Source organism: Micropterus dolomieu, linkage group LG01, assembly GCF_021292245.1.
Source record: "Micropterus dolomieu isolate WLL.071019.BEF.003 ecotype Adirondacks linkage group LG01, ASM2129224v1, whole genome shotgun sequence".
NCBI classification, from domain to species: Eukaryota; Metazoa; Chordata; class Actinopteri; order Centrarchiformes; family Centrarchidae; genus Micropterus; species Micropterus dolomieu.
Genome location: NC_060150.1, coordinates 28,320,252 through 28,332,721, shown reverse-complemented (window position 1 = coordinate 28,332,721; position 12,470 = coordinate 28,320,252). Strand labels below are relative to the sequence as shown.

Genomic DNA, 12,470 nt, shown 5'->3' with positions numbered 1-12,470 from the left:
TGAAATAATTAATTTCAGTGATGTAATAAATAGTTTTTCCTGGAATTTGGAAATATGAAATTAAAATGGAATGGGCCTTTTGTAATGAAAGAGATGCTTTTAATATTATGAAGGGCTGTGGAAGGGTAAATTGAACTATGACTGCATGTTGAGAGAGAGAGGAGGAGAGAGAGACCTTAAATACTGCATTATGCTATTGCTCTAGATTACCTGCTTCACGGATAGGTCGTGGATACATAACACCTCTGATAGTGTCTACTGACTGACAAGTTAATGTCTTTCATGCATAAAGCATGATCAGCATCATGGCTATCACTTGATCCCTGTCAACCCTGGACACATTAACCACCTCACACCCATTTAGTTACACACTGGTGGGCTGTTTTTACACATGTGTTTAGGTCTGGATTTTGCTAGGGACATATTGTATCCACATATACAGTAAGTTGCTGTGTATGTTAATAAATTTTTTATTGTTCCTGAAAATCATGTGTTGCCAAATTTGGTTTTGATTTTTTTTTTAAACTGTAGGGTTGTACTAAATACCAGACAAACCATTTAAAATCAAATTGGATTATCTAAAACACATTGTCACAAAGCAAACAAAAGTGTTTGTTCATAGCTCAAGATGCATGATATTTACACGACAGTACGATTTTACCCCAGCAGAGTTTCAGCAAAGCACTGTATACAAAGTACAAAAGTACCTCTATACTCTTTCCACCTATTTCATGTTTGCATTGCCTAGCTCTTCCATTGAACCCAGTACAACTTTAGTCATTAGTAGTCATTTCTTCTTTTTGTACTTACTTTGCCTGCACTAAAATGATGCCTCCTTTAGTAAAAGCTCCGCAAATGAACACAGCTTGTTGAAGTCGTAAAGTTCTCTTTTTCCACCCCGCCTTAGTGGTTAGCATTTGTTTAGCATTGCGTGCTACAGCAGTATTACTGCAGGTTCCCTCCCATATGGATTCAGCCTGAGGGACCATCTGCCCATTATTATGCCTCAATGGGCCGAAACGGCACCATAATCTTTTTAACAGATTACCCTCTTGTTATAGAGAGGCTGTATGGATAAAAAAATGCTGACAGGATCACTGATGAAATCAACTTTTCATGAAAGGTGTGGCTCTTTTCCAGAAAACCTGTTGAATGTTCTGTTTACAGTGACCACAAAACAGGCAATGGTTGCTTTTTACTGGCCAACGGGGAGGAGAATACAAGAGGGATAATCTAAGGCTTGTTGTACTTCTTTCTCCCTGTTATTTTCAATAATGCGAGTGACACTAGATGGCACGCAAAAGAAGGAACCAGCATTTTGCTTGAGTGGAGGTGCATGTGGTGCTGCAGAATGTAACCTCTGCTCAACTCTCTGTCTTTCTATTGCTCTCCTCTTCTCTCATGCAGGAATGCAGCGAGACTAAAATACAGGGGTAGAAAACTAATAAGTATTCCCTGAGTTGGATTAGTTTTTTCTTTTTTAGTCTGAATAAGCAGGAGAGCAAAAAGAACTGGTGCATTCTGTAATGAAAAACTTGCAGTGGTAAATACTACAGGAAGACTGAGTGAAATAAGAGCTGTATATAAACATTTTATGGGTGTTTATTGTATACATTGTGGGCCAAGAGTCCTGTGCTCTGCATTTGTTCGAGTCTAGATTTTAATGAAGTGAATTTACTTCAGACTTTTGGACCCAAGCCTGGCCCTAAGTTATGAGAAACCAAAATATTATTTATCCCCTGCCAGTCTTTCAGTCTTCCTCTCCGTCTTCATCCGTCCTCCTCCGTCCTCCTCCGTCCTCCTCCGTCCTCCTCCGTCCTCTTTGCGATTTCAACCATATTTAATTAATATAAAACTCTCACCTCTCATGGCACATCTGTTTCTGAGCGTCTTGTTTGTTTATCAAGCAAACAGTGGTTTTTATTTCAAATCTAGCTAAAATTAAACTCAGGATCAGTGAGATGGGCAACTAGCAAATATGCACATACACTTTACAGTTTAAGAGGACACGCTGTAAGTTAATTGAATCTCAGACTGCTTGTGAAAATGGAGATTGTGTGAGTACCGAAATAGATTGCTTGTGCTTTATTGTGGCCAGGTGGGGTTTCTGAATGCAACTTTTATTAACCACCAGCTCCTTGAGAGAGCAGCAAGCCACAGACATCCTCATCAAAACAGGAATCCAAGGAAAAGCTATTTATAGAGTAACCACACAAACGCATACATGCATGCAGGAGCTGATGTGATGTCTCTTACAGTAATGCAGTGTGTCTCAGATGTGAATATTGCAGTCCTCTGCATACATGGCACACATTATTTTTTAAAGAAATTTGCATTACAAATGTTTTCGTTCTTAGCATTAATTTAACAGTTAGCTGAACATAAAAAAATCACTTACACCAACAATAAAAATAATTTTTTTTTGCTCTTGCTACAGCAGGGTATAAAGTTTACCTTCGGCAGGGCCATAGTTTCCCCACAAAAAATAAAGTATGTCTGGACACTGAGGTCCTCCATAAGGAAATTAATTTTGTCACTATTTGAATGCACCTATCAGGGGAAGTTTGAGATGAATATAGAAGCAAAGGAGAGTGGAGAACAGGCCTAACAATGGAGTTTCCCCTTGACTTCCACACACAGGCTTCGGTGTGTACACGTGTGTTGTCATTCAGCTTCCAGGCAGAGTCATTGCAGGGATATACAGTATGTGACTCATGAGGGAGTTTGTATCCTGAGTTGGCCCTTGTTGAGCAGACTGAGGGCCAGGGTCAACGTTTAGCCGGTGGAACATGTCCGATCCCTGGCAACGGCAGGAAAACTGGATCATCTTGTTGTCTTCAATTAGAAAATACACTGTTGCATTCATTTGGATACAGTCAAATAAAAAGCTTTCCTGCATAACTGGCTCATCTCACGCAACACGCCTGAATGCAGCCTCTGTGTGTGTGAGTCGAGAGCACTTTATTTCACACTGAAGCACATTCTCCCTGGGCCTCTATCCATTTGCATTCTGTTAGTTTTTCTAATTGTCTGTATAAACATTGCACCACACTGGCCTTATGTTGTGGTTAATTTTCCCAAGGCTTGACAAGCCAGATTTAGGAATTTAGTTAGCTCTGGTATGTGTTGTCGCTCATTCAACGGGTTCATCAGAAAAACAGTTTTCCCAGCAGACAAACATCATGCTTCCATAAAACATGTGTGCCAAGATTATTCATGTTCTCTATTTATAGAAGCAATCATATTATGATTGCTATTATAGTCCTCCATTGTGTGTGTGAGTGTGTGTGTGTGTGTGTGTAGAGTGCATGGCGCCAGTTTTATGATGCACCGTGTACTCAAGCCACATACAGTAGCAGTATACACGTTGTAGAGTAGTCGCCATACAAGTCTGTTTTGCCCAAGGGCTCATGTGTCAAGATGTATTTCTCCTGTTCAACATGGTGACTAGTGTGTCTCCTTGCCAACCAAAACAGAGAAGTGGAAACAATTGAGTTTACATCCCAATCTCCAATCTATGTGATCCCATTTGCTTTGTCATAATATCACTTCCCCTTCACTTCAGTGTCTAGGCGCACAACCAAATCCTTTGTTTATGTTCTATTCAGGAATACATTTTTTTTCCTTCTTCTTCAGAGATAGACTTCCCTCAGCAGCACCACATGCACACCACAAAAATCACTCACTCACCTTATAATCTCCTCTGAAAGATGAATATTTGTGATTCCTGCCCTGCCTCCAAGAAAAGTACTTTTTGCAGCTGTTGTTCTGTTAGCAGACAAAGGGAATTGCTCTAAATCCTGGCAGTCTATCCCTTCAAATGTAATCTTATATGTCACATGGACACAAAACATTCTGATCCAAAGCAATATCAGAAAGATTATAGACCTCAATCCAATGTGAATATTGGTATCAAGAATGACTAAAGATGGAATCGTAGTTGAATGCATGCTACTAAGTGGAACAGAGTTAAAGTGGAAAAAGCTCCTGTTTGTCTTCAGAAAGTTATGAAAATGCCAAAAAAACTTCTTTCACTGCATCTTTTTTTCTTTTTGCCACATTACAAAAACAAGAAAAAGTTGAAATGGTAAGGGTTGGATTTGGACAGGGCGAGATCCCGACATTTGATCTGTGGCATAATGAAGTATTAGCTTCCATTACAGTGTAAGCTTAACCTTTTTGCGGAGCACCATTGAGCGCTTGCCAGCAGTCATCAATATTTAACAGCTGTTGCTATTATGAAATTCTTTATGGGCTAATGTGGCTCGCCGGCTTGCACGCAAGGCCTTGGCCGGCCGCCAGCACCCTGTCAGGAGGAAAGGGGGGGAGATTGACAGACGGCTCGCTCGCGTGACAACCAGCTCTTGATCAGCCAGCTTCCCTCTCTCTCTCTTTCTCTCTCTCTCTGTGTGTTGGTGTTGCTTTCTCTGCTGTGGATTTCCTGTGCCTGCGGAGAGAGAGAGAGAGACAGGGAGAGAGAGAGAGAGAGAGAGAGAGAGAGAGAGAGAGAGAGACAGAGAAAAAGAGTGCTGAGGGAAGGGGGCGGGAATAGGCAAAGGAAGTGGCTGTAAGCCAACCCAACCTCAACACACACACATGCACATACACACAGTTTTCTCTACTCACGCAAGCCTTGTAGGAGGGAGGGACTGCTGTGCTGCACAGCATGCGCATGCTCAGCTCTTCTTTTAAAGCCAAACATACAGCACAGGATCAGCTGCCAAAAGATGGCACCCATGCCACTGAAATAAGGGAGACAGAGAACCTGAACACAGATAGATAACATTGATGTGTTTGGTGTCACAAAACACATCGGTTATCTAAGACATTTACAAAACACCAACCCTCTGACAAAAAATGTAATTAAAAAATTTTGGATATAATTACTTCTTACCAAGGAACCAAGGAAGTTTCATTAGCGAAAAGTATTAAAATTAAAAGTTTTCATGAAGCAGAAAAATGGCCCCTGTACTTATTGAAATTACTTATGTATATCTTATAGAAATAGAAATCAATTTAAATAGAAAACAAATTATTGCAAACAGGCAAAGTATAAAGTAATGAAATGTCAAGAAACACTATAGAATTGGCAGCAATAACCACTTGTTTGACTTGTTTTGGAGTAGCATGCATGCAGGTTGGTAAGTCCCAGGTTAAAACCGTGCAGCAGCTGGTGTTGTGTCTATGAGCAGCCATGTATGAACACTTACCTGCTCCTCACTGCATATTGTTCTGGATAGAAGCATGAGCCAATGAATAGATCTGGAGTATTACCTACCATTCAGTTCAAAATCCATGCTACTCTTGTACTCACGATTTATAAAATGCTTTGAGACATGCAACACAGCGCTCTTTAACATAATGTCATGCCATGCCATCGTTGAATCTAATGCTCTAATGTACAGGATTGTATTGAAATATTAATCTGTGCATTTTTCATCATTTTGTGAGACATTTCTGTTTTATTAGTGTTTTATCTCCATTATCTCCAGAATAAAAGCATGTCAGTGACACTATGGGCCCACAGAGACATCTCTCCCTGCTTTTCACCACTCTCAGAGGAGAGGTTTCTTCTTTCTCTTCTCTGTTTTCTCTTCATATTTCTCTTTTTCAGCTGTTATTGGTAGTGTGGGAGGAAGTGGCTTTAGTGGAAAGAGTGTTGAAAGCAGACAAACACACACACACAGACAGTGCTGTACACACCCAAATGCTGCATGGCCAAACTCACCCCCTAGAGGTTGCAGAAATGAATATCTGGTTTATAGGAACTGTGTCCTCAACTCACACATACATACACTCCTTTTTTCATATGTGCTCATTCCCAGTCTCTGACAACAAGCAGTGAAAGTTGTGTAGAAGCAGGGAAAATTTAGCTGTTTTTTCACTATAACAGGAGCACCAGAAATAATTATTTTGGCACACAGCAATCTCAAAGCAATCACTCATAAATCTTATCGCATTTTACAACCAGTCTTTATAGATCTTTTCTCACCTCTCCTATTTCTTTCCTTCATATTCCCTTTCATAATATCAGATTATCTTTTTATTTCAATAAATCAAACTCATGTGATGTCATTTTAGGCTCCGTAGTTGCTCATTCTCTGATTTGGCGGGTGGTCCCAATATTTTGTGTACTCAGTGGAAGTGGAAAGACAGACCTGGCCAACCAACGGCACTAGACACTTTCAGCCTCACCCTTTGGCAGCATCTACATCCCGCTACCTGTCACTTTCTTACTTAACAACCTGTCCTCACACAGAGCACATAAGCTCCTCGCCATTACCTACTCTGTTTTCGTTTTTAGACCAGAGAGGGAGAAAATATAGGCAAAGAAAAGCAAACCCGAAGACATGGGCGATGATGAATAAAGCCTGTATTGTTGGCAGAGGAAGTGCCGGTGCCGATAATTAATCATCCCGTATATTTGTCTTTCCTGACTCTGCATCCTCTCCAAAAGCTGCTGTAAGAGAGAAAACAAAAATACATGAGGCGTTGAAGGAGCAAAATAAAGAGGCTTATTAGATTCATTTCCCTCTGCACTAGTTTCCACTGGTTGGATGATTTTGCGGTGATTGAAGAGAATGGTTTTGTGTGTATGTGTGCGGTTGCCTGAGTCTGTTTGTCTGCATGTGTTTGCACCTAGCGGAGGTGATGACAAAATACTTAACATTATTACTGGCATTTATGAGTTCACGAGAAGCTGCCCGTCAATGCAGTAAACAGCGTTTAACCTGATTTTTAGCAGCAGACACACACACATTAAAGCCTTTATTTTCACCCATAGCTTGAAAAAACCTGGCCTTGCATGAGGGGGAATACAGGATTATATGCGAAAAAAATTAATCCAGACAAAATGTATGGATAAAAAAAAAATTACACATTAGCTTTGCGTGCTTCAGAAGGAAATTAAGAGAAGGGAAACTCTTTAAGCATCACGAAATCGGTTGTCGATCGCCTGCTAAGCTGAGTTAAATAAAGAAATGGAGGGGAGATGAGGAGAAGGAGGGTATAAGAAGCGTTGGTGTGGGGAGGTGGTGGGTGGACAGAGGACAGGGGATGGTAGAAGGTTTAAAGGGGAGGTATGGAAGCCGTAATGGGGTTAGTCAAGGGGGTGGGGACTATAAGAGACATCGGAAGATACATACATGCATAAATACTTACTTACATAGTAGATTTTCATAATGAGGCTATGGTGTGTGTGTGTGTGTGTGTGTGTGCGTGTGTTGCGTGACTAATCTGGGCCTGGTACAATGAGTGATGGAGCGTAGGGCTGATCTCTTGGAGTGAGCCACATGCCCCCCGACAGCACACCCATACGAGAAACACGCAAACATGCCTGGAACACGCAACGCATACGTCACAAATGCACATGTGACAGTTCTGCACGCCACAGTCGTATAGGCTAATTGAATGTATACACACTCTGGCATGGAACATAGTATGTGTATAGTGGTTGATGGAGTGTGAATTAATTACTTTTTATCACTTTGATGAGTATTTCTACTTTATTAACAATCAGATAGCACAAAGGAGCAGGAGATTCGTGAAAAGCAAAATCAAGTGTTCTTCCGAGGATCCTACTTCCATGGATCCATAGGCAAAATTTTCTTTTGTATTCTGCTCCCTTCACAAAGAGGTCAGAGGTCAGGCTCAGCTAGAGAACAGCAGCGCTGCAACTGGAAAGCTTTTACTGTTTCCTCAAGGACACTTCAGCGAGGATGAAGCTTGTCTTCACAGAATGTTATGAATGAAGAACATTGCACACCCTAAGCCATTTTTAACAAAAAATCTCCTATTCACATGAAAACAGCAAATGTTACACTTAATTCAGTGAACCTCTTAAACTATTTTTAAGATTTAAAAAGATAAATAAAACATGTTATTCATAATATATTTGCTGCTCTACATGTGTCTTTCTTTATATTTTTGAACGACCAGTTTATGCAACTCAACAATCAACCAGACCGTCCCAAACGCAGTGACTGCTGTCTTCTACCTCACTCTGTGTGGTAGAATGAGCGTTGCATGTGCATGTGGATATATCGTGTGAGAGGAATCCTGTAAAGTCCTGAAATCCTCCACTGTTTTGTCTTGGAAGGCAGGCCCACCACACACACTAATACCTGGCGTTAGTGCAGCGCTAAAGGAGACTGATAAAGTTAATGTGTCCGCCATATGTCTGAGTGTTGGTCCAACTCTCTCACTGCCATATCACAGAGGTTGGGAGAGTTGGTAAGAATGCTTTGGAAAATAGTCATTGTTGTTATTCTCAAATGTTCTTTCCATTGTCACCTGCACTTGTAACAACCTTTGTTATCATTTCTGACATCCTTAAACCCACAGGTTGCTATTAGATTACTGTTTTAACATAAATACGGCCCTTTTTATGTTTACCCTTTTCTTTTTCTATTTTTATAGCAAACCAAGAAAAGGCCTCCAGGAAGCACATCATCAGCACAGCATCCTCTAACCCTGAATCCAGGAAAGAGAGCCTTCCACTGGGCACCACGGTCAATGAAAGCAGCCTCCTCCTGGAAGTAAGAAGCTACATATTTCTGTGTGTTTACGACCCCTGTTCATGTAGGAAACTGGACAGAAAGTATTGTGTGTATGTAAATACTGTCCTAAAGCTTTAATAATGCCAGTTTTTACTATGCTATTATCACATCGTTGCCTTTTTGGTTGCACGGTCTTGCCTCCTGCATGTCCCCGTTGATAAATTACTTGCTAGCTTGCATACACGCCAGTCAGGGGACCATTTGTGTCTGAGGGAGTGAGTGTGATTTGGGAGGGGGGGGTTAAGGGTTTTTTGTGTGTGTGTGTGTGTGTGTGTGTGTGTCTATGCGTGTGTGCCCTTCGCCCTTTGCCCTGACCTCCTTTGCAGAGCTGTGGTGTTGCGTGACAAAAGGGTGAGATGGGGTGTCAGAGTTGATGAAGGAGGTGGGGACTCACACATGCTAGAGGCTTGAACAGCCAGTCAAGTGTACGTGTGTGTGTGTGTGTGTGTGTGTGTGTGTGAGTGCATCTCTGTCTAAATACATGTGGTAAAGTGAGCAGAAGAGATCGAGAAGAACATATCAAACCTGTCGACAGTAATCAGAGCAAAGAGAATATTTGTTTTTTTGTCAGTTGACCTAAGACCTTTAATACGATTTTAACCACAGATTAAGTGTGCATTTATTCAGGGTATGACAAGTAATGTCCTATTATTTTGACTTGATATCAGGACACCCAATTGTACTTGGCTATGACCAATAACACACACATGCAAACAATGCATATTTTTATATATTTTAAATGAAACATGTGAAGACTGTTAAATTCCTACAAAGGCAAATGTTTCTGTTGAAGGTATCAATGCAAACAGGATGTCATAATCGCATGCTGTACAGCTGCACTACATGGGAGTTGTGAGAGCATCAGATCACTGCTACACGCTCAATATCCTAATGGCTATCTGTCAAACAACAAATTATGACACTGATCATCGCCAACAACTGTGTGAGCATACACACACACAGTGCTGAGCTGATCCACTGATGCTTCTGTTAACGTGTTAGGTTGTCTCAGCGGGGTGGTACACAAAAGGATAGATTGACCGTAGTGATGTGATGCCTACCGTTGCGTGACTCAACCTGCGCTGGGGCCTCGTAGCAAACTGTGCATTAGTTGTTATGGTGATGGGATCCCAAGAGAGGGAAGAGACATTTGTGTGTGTGTGTGTGTGTGTGAGTGCATGGGTTTGTTTTATTATACTTTTATTATATTTGTGGGGTCCAAAAACTGTGATTCTACTATACATATGGGTGTTGGACCCCACAAGTTTAAAAGGCTTTTTGATGGTTAAGACTTGGTTTTAGGATTAGGGTTAGAATTAAGTAAAGGTTAGGGGTAGGGTTAAGGTTAGGCATGTAGTTGTGATGGTTAAGGTTAGGGTAAGGGGCTAGGGAATACATTATGTCAATGACATGTCCCCATGGGGATAGAGGAATAAATGTGTGTGCTTGTGTTTATTTGTGTGTGTTTGTTGGGATTGCATGTCTTTGTATGTGTGCGTGCGTGTACAAGTGTTTTTTATTTATTTATTTATTTTTGGAGATTCATACTCACAAAATACACAGTAATGTATATAAATATAAAATATATTGGTTATTTTATTGTCTATATTGTATTTGCAATTTTGTATTATGGATATAAGATATGGAACATCTAAATAACAAGACTAGGAGTCCACAGCCACACTAGTGGCTCTTTGAGACTGTGGTCAGAGTTAGGGTTTCCCATGTTCAAAATTCTAAATTTTCAGGTCAGAGGTTAGGTTCAGCTTGAGAACAGCGGTGCTGGAGCTGGAAAGCTTTTACTGTTTCCTCTACACACTTCAGCGAGGATGAAGCTTGTCTTTACAGAATGTTATGAATGAAGTGCAAGTAAGCCATTTTTAACATGTAATCTCCTATTCACTTTTCAAATTCAAATTTTGTTTAAATCAAATAAAAACAGCAAATGTTACACTGGATTTAGTGAACCTCTTAAACAATATCATTTTCACCAGAAATACATTAATTTACTCTCTTGATGTTCACCAACTTAGTTTAGTTGGTAACATTTCCTACTTTACACAAAGTACACTATACTGCCATCCACAGCTAGCGTGGCTAAAAACTAAACTTCTGATTCTGTACTGTACTGTTTCTTATGTGTGACTGTGGCTACACTCTTTGGCTGATAGCCAAAATTACATCAGAATCCCATATTATTCTAAACTCAGGTTGTGTGTGTAGGATGTGGGTATGTTCCCAGTGGCAGAAGGTCTCCATGTTTGTCATGACCTCATCATCGCTGCTTTCATTCTGACAGCTAGACAGAAGGAAAACCAAAGAAACCCTGTCGAAAGAATGAGAGAAGGCTGCCCCACTACCACCATCACCACCACCTCCTACCTCTTCCCCTGCCCTCCCTTGCTTCCAAATCCAGTGAACCAATATTTTATTTTGGGCACTGCGTGCAAAGCGCCTCTTAAGATTTGTAAGTCAAAGCTTTTAGTCTCCCAGGGGCGGTTATGGGAGCCGGGGGTGTCTTAGTTGCAGATATGTAGCAGAGCAGGCCAGCAGCAGGTGCTTGTTTCCATTACGTAAAGGCTTTAGTATGCAAGGAACTCAGGGAAATATGAATGAGAAAACAAACAGAAAACAGCATGGTGCACAGTGCAGCCAATATCAATACGTATTCTCTCTTTCTATCTATTACTATTTTCCTACTTTATAACAGACATATAAAGCTCTCTCTCTTGGTTCTTACTTAGTTTTTTGGTTTTTATAAATAAAATAGGATAATAATCACTATAGTTGTATAGGCATTTTACTAATTTTTCTTTCGAGCTCTGTATCTGTGAAATAAATTGTAAATTACATTTATTCATTTAGCTGACGCTTTTAGCCAAAGCGACTTAAAATTGTTATACATGTCAGAGGTCGCACGCCTCTGGAGCAGCGAGGGGTTAAGTGTCTTGCTCAGGGACACAATGGTGGATGTCTCACAGTAGGAATCAAATCCCGGTCTCCCACGCCAAAGGCAAGCATCTTATCTATGCACCACCACCAAATGGTCTGTCGTATTCCAACATAAATCATGGGTGTTCACATAATGGTTTTGGACATGTGAAAAATAAACGTTATTAAGAACACTGTATTAATCTAATATGTTTGCCAAGCATTCCATTTTGGAGAGCCAATTACAGCAATCAACCTACAAAATATACTGTTTTAGTCGGGCTCATTCAGGTCAAAAGTCCAAGTCCTATTTGTTCCAGAAGAATAAAAATATTTAATGGGTTTAAAATTTAATGTAGTATTTCAATGATTTGGTAGAGGAATAGAATAGGTGAACAGGGTAAATAAACCTAAATGAAGTCAGCGTGTAAATGTTGGCCGTTTTATGGCCTTGCAGGACCTCCTTAAGCCAACATCACATTCAAGTATAGTCAGGCTGTTTTCATGTCAATTGTTTGGACAGGTTCTCGAAATCCTAGATCACTGGGTCATTTATGAGAGTTCTATATGCAAGAAGCTTTACAGATGAGCTCTGTAACTGGAAGTATACTTTTAGTACACTACTTTATATTTATGAATTAGATAAGATGTCTTAACTAAACAAGCAATCCCAGCTATGGACCTTATCCGCAAAAAGCTATACCTTTTGTCTCCCAGACACATGATTTCAGTATTCCAAATTCTTGGTCTAAAAACCAGACATTTTCATATTTTCAGCACTGACATGTTGGATTTGAACAAAATTCACTGTTTTCATAAATATATTAGATTTGGCCCTGACATGTTGTTACCAGATGTTCACACACTCCCATGCAACCAATACATTAAGTGTATTGGAAACTATACAAAGCTATACTGATCCCACATTACCCTATCTAAGCTTCAGAGCAGTCCAAACGGTGCTGTATGCCTTTTGCTGTA

At 40.4% G+C, this 12,470-nt stretch overlaps 1 protein-coding gene across 1 annotated transcript in view; it reads left to right on the top strand.

The window, feature by feature from the left end:
• ahrra (aryl-hydrocarbon receptor repressor a) overlaps positions 1-12,470 on the top strand; it is a 54,922-nt gene that overhangs the window by 29,829 nt on the left and 12,623 nt on the right. The window contains exon 5 of the mRNA XM_046064803.1: positions 8,419-8,537. Coding sequence (XP_045920759.1) covers positions 8,419-8,537 — 119 coding nt within the window. The remainder of the gene's footprint in view (positions 1-8,418; positions 8,538-12,470) is intronic.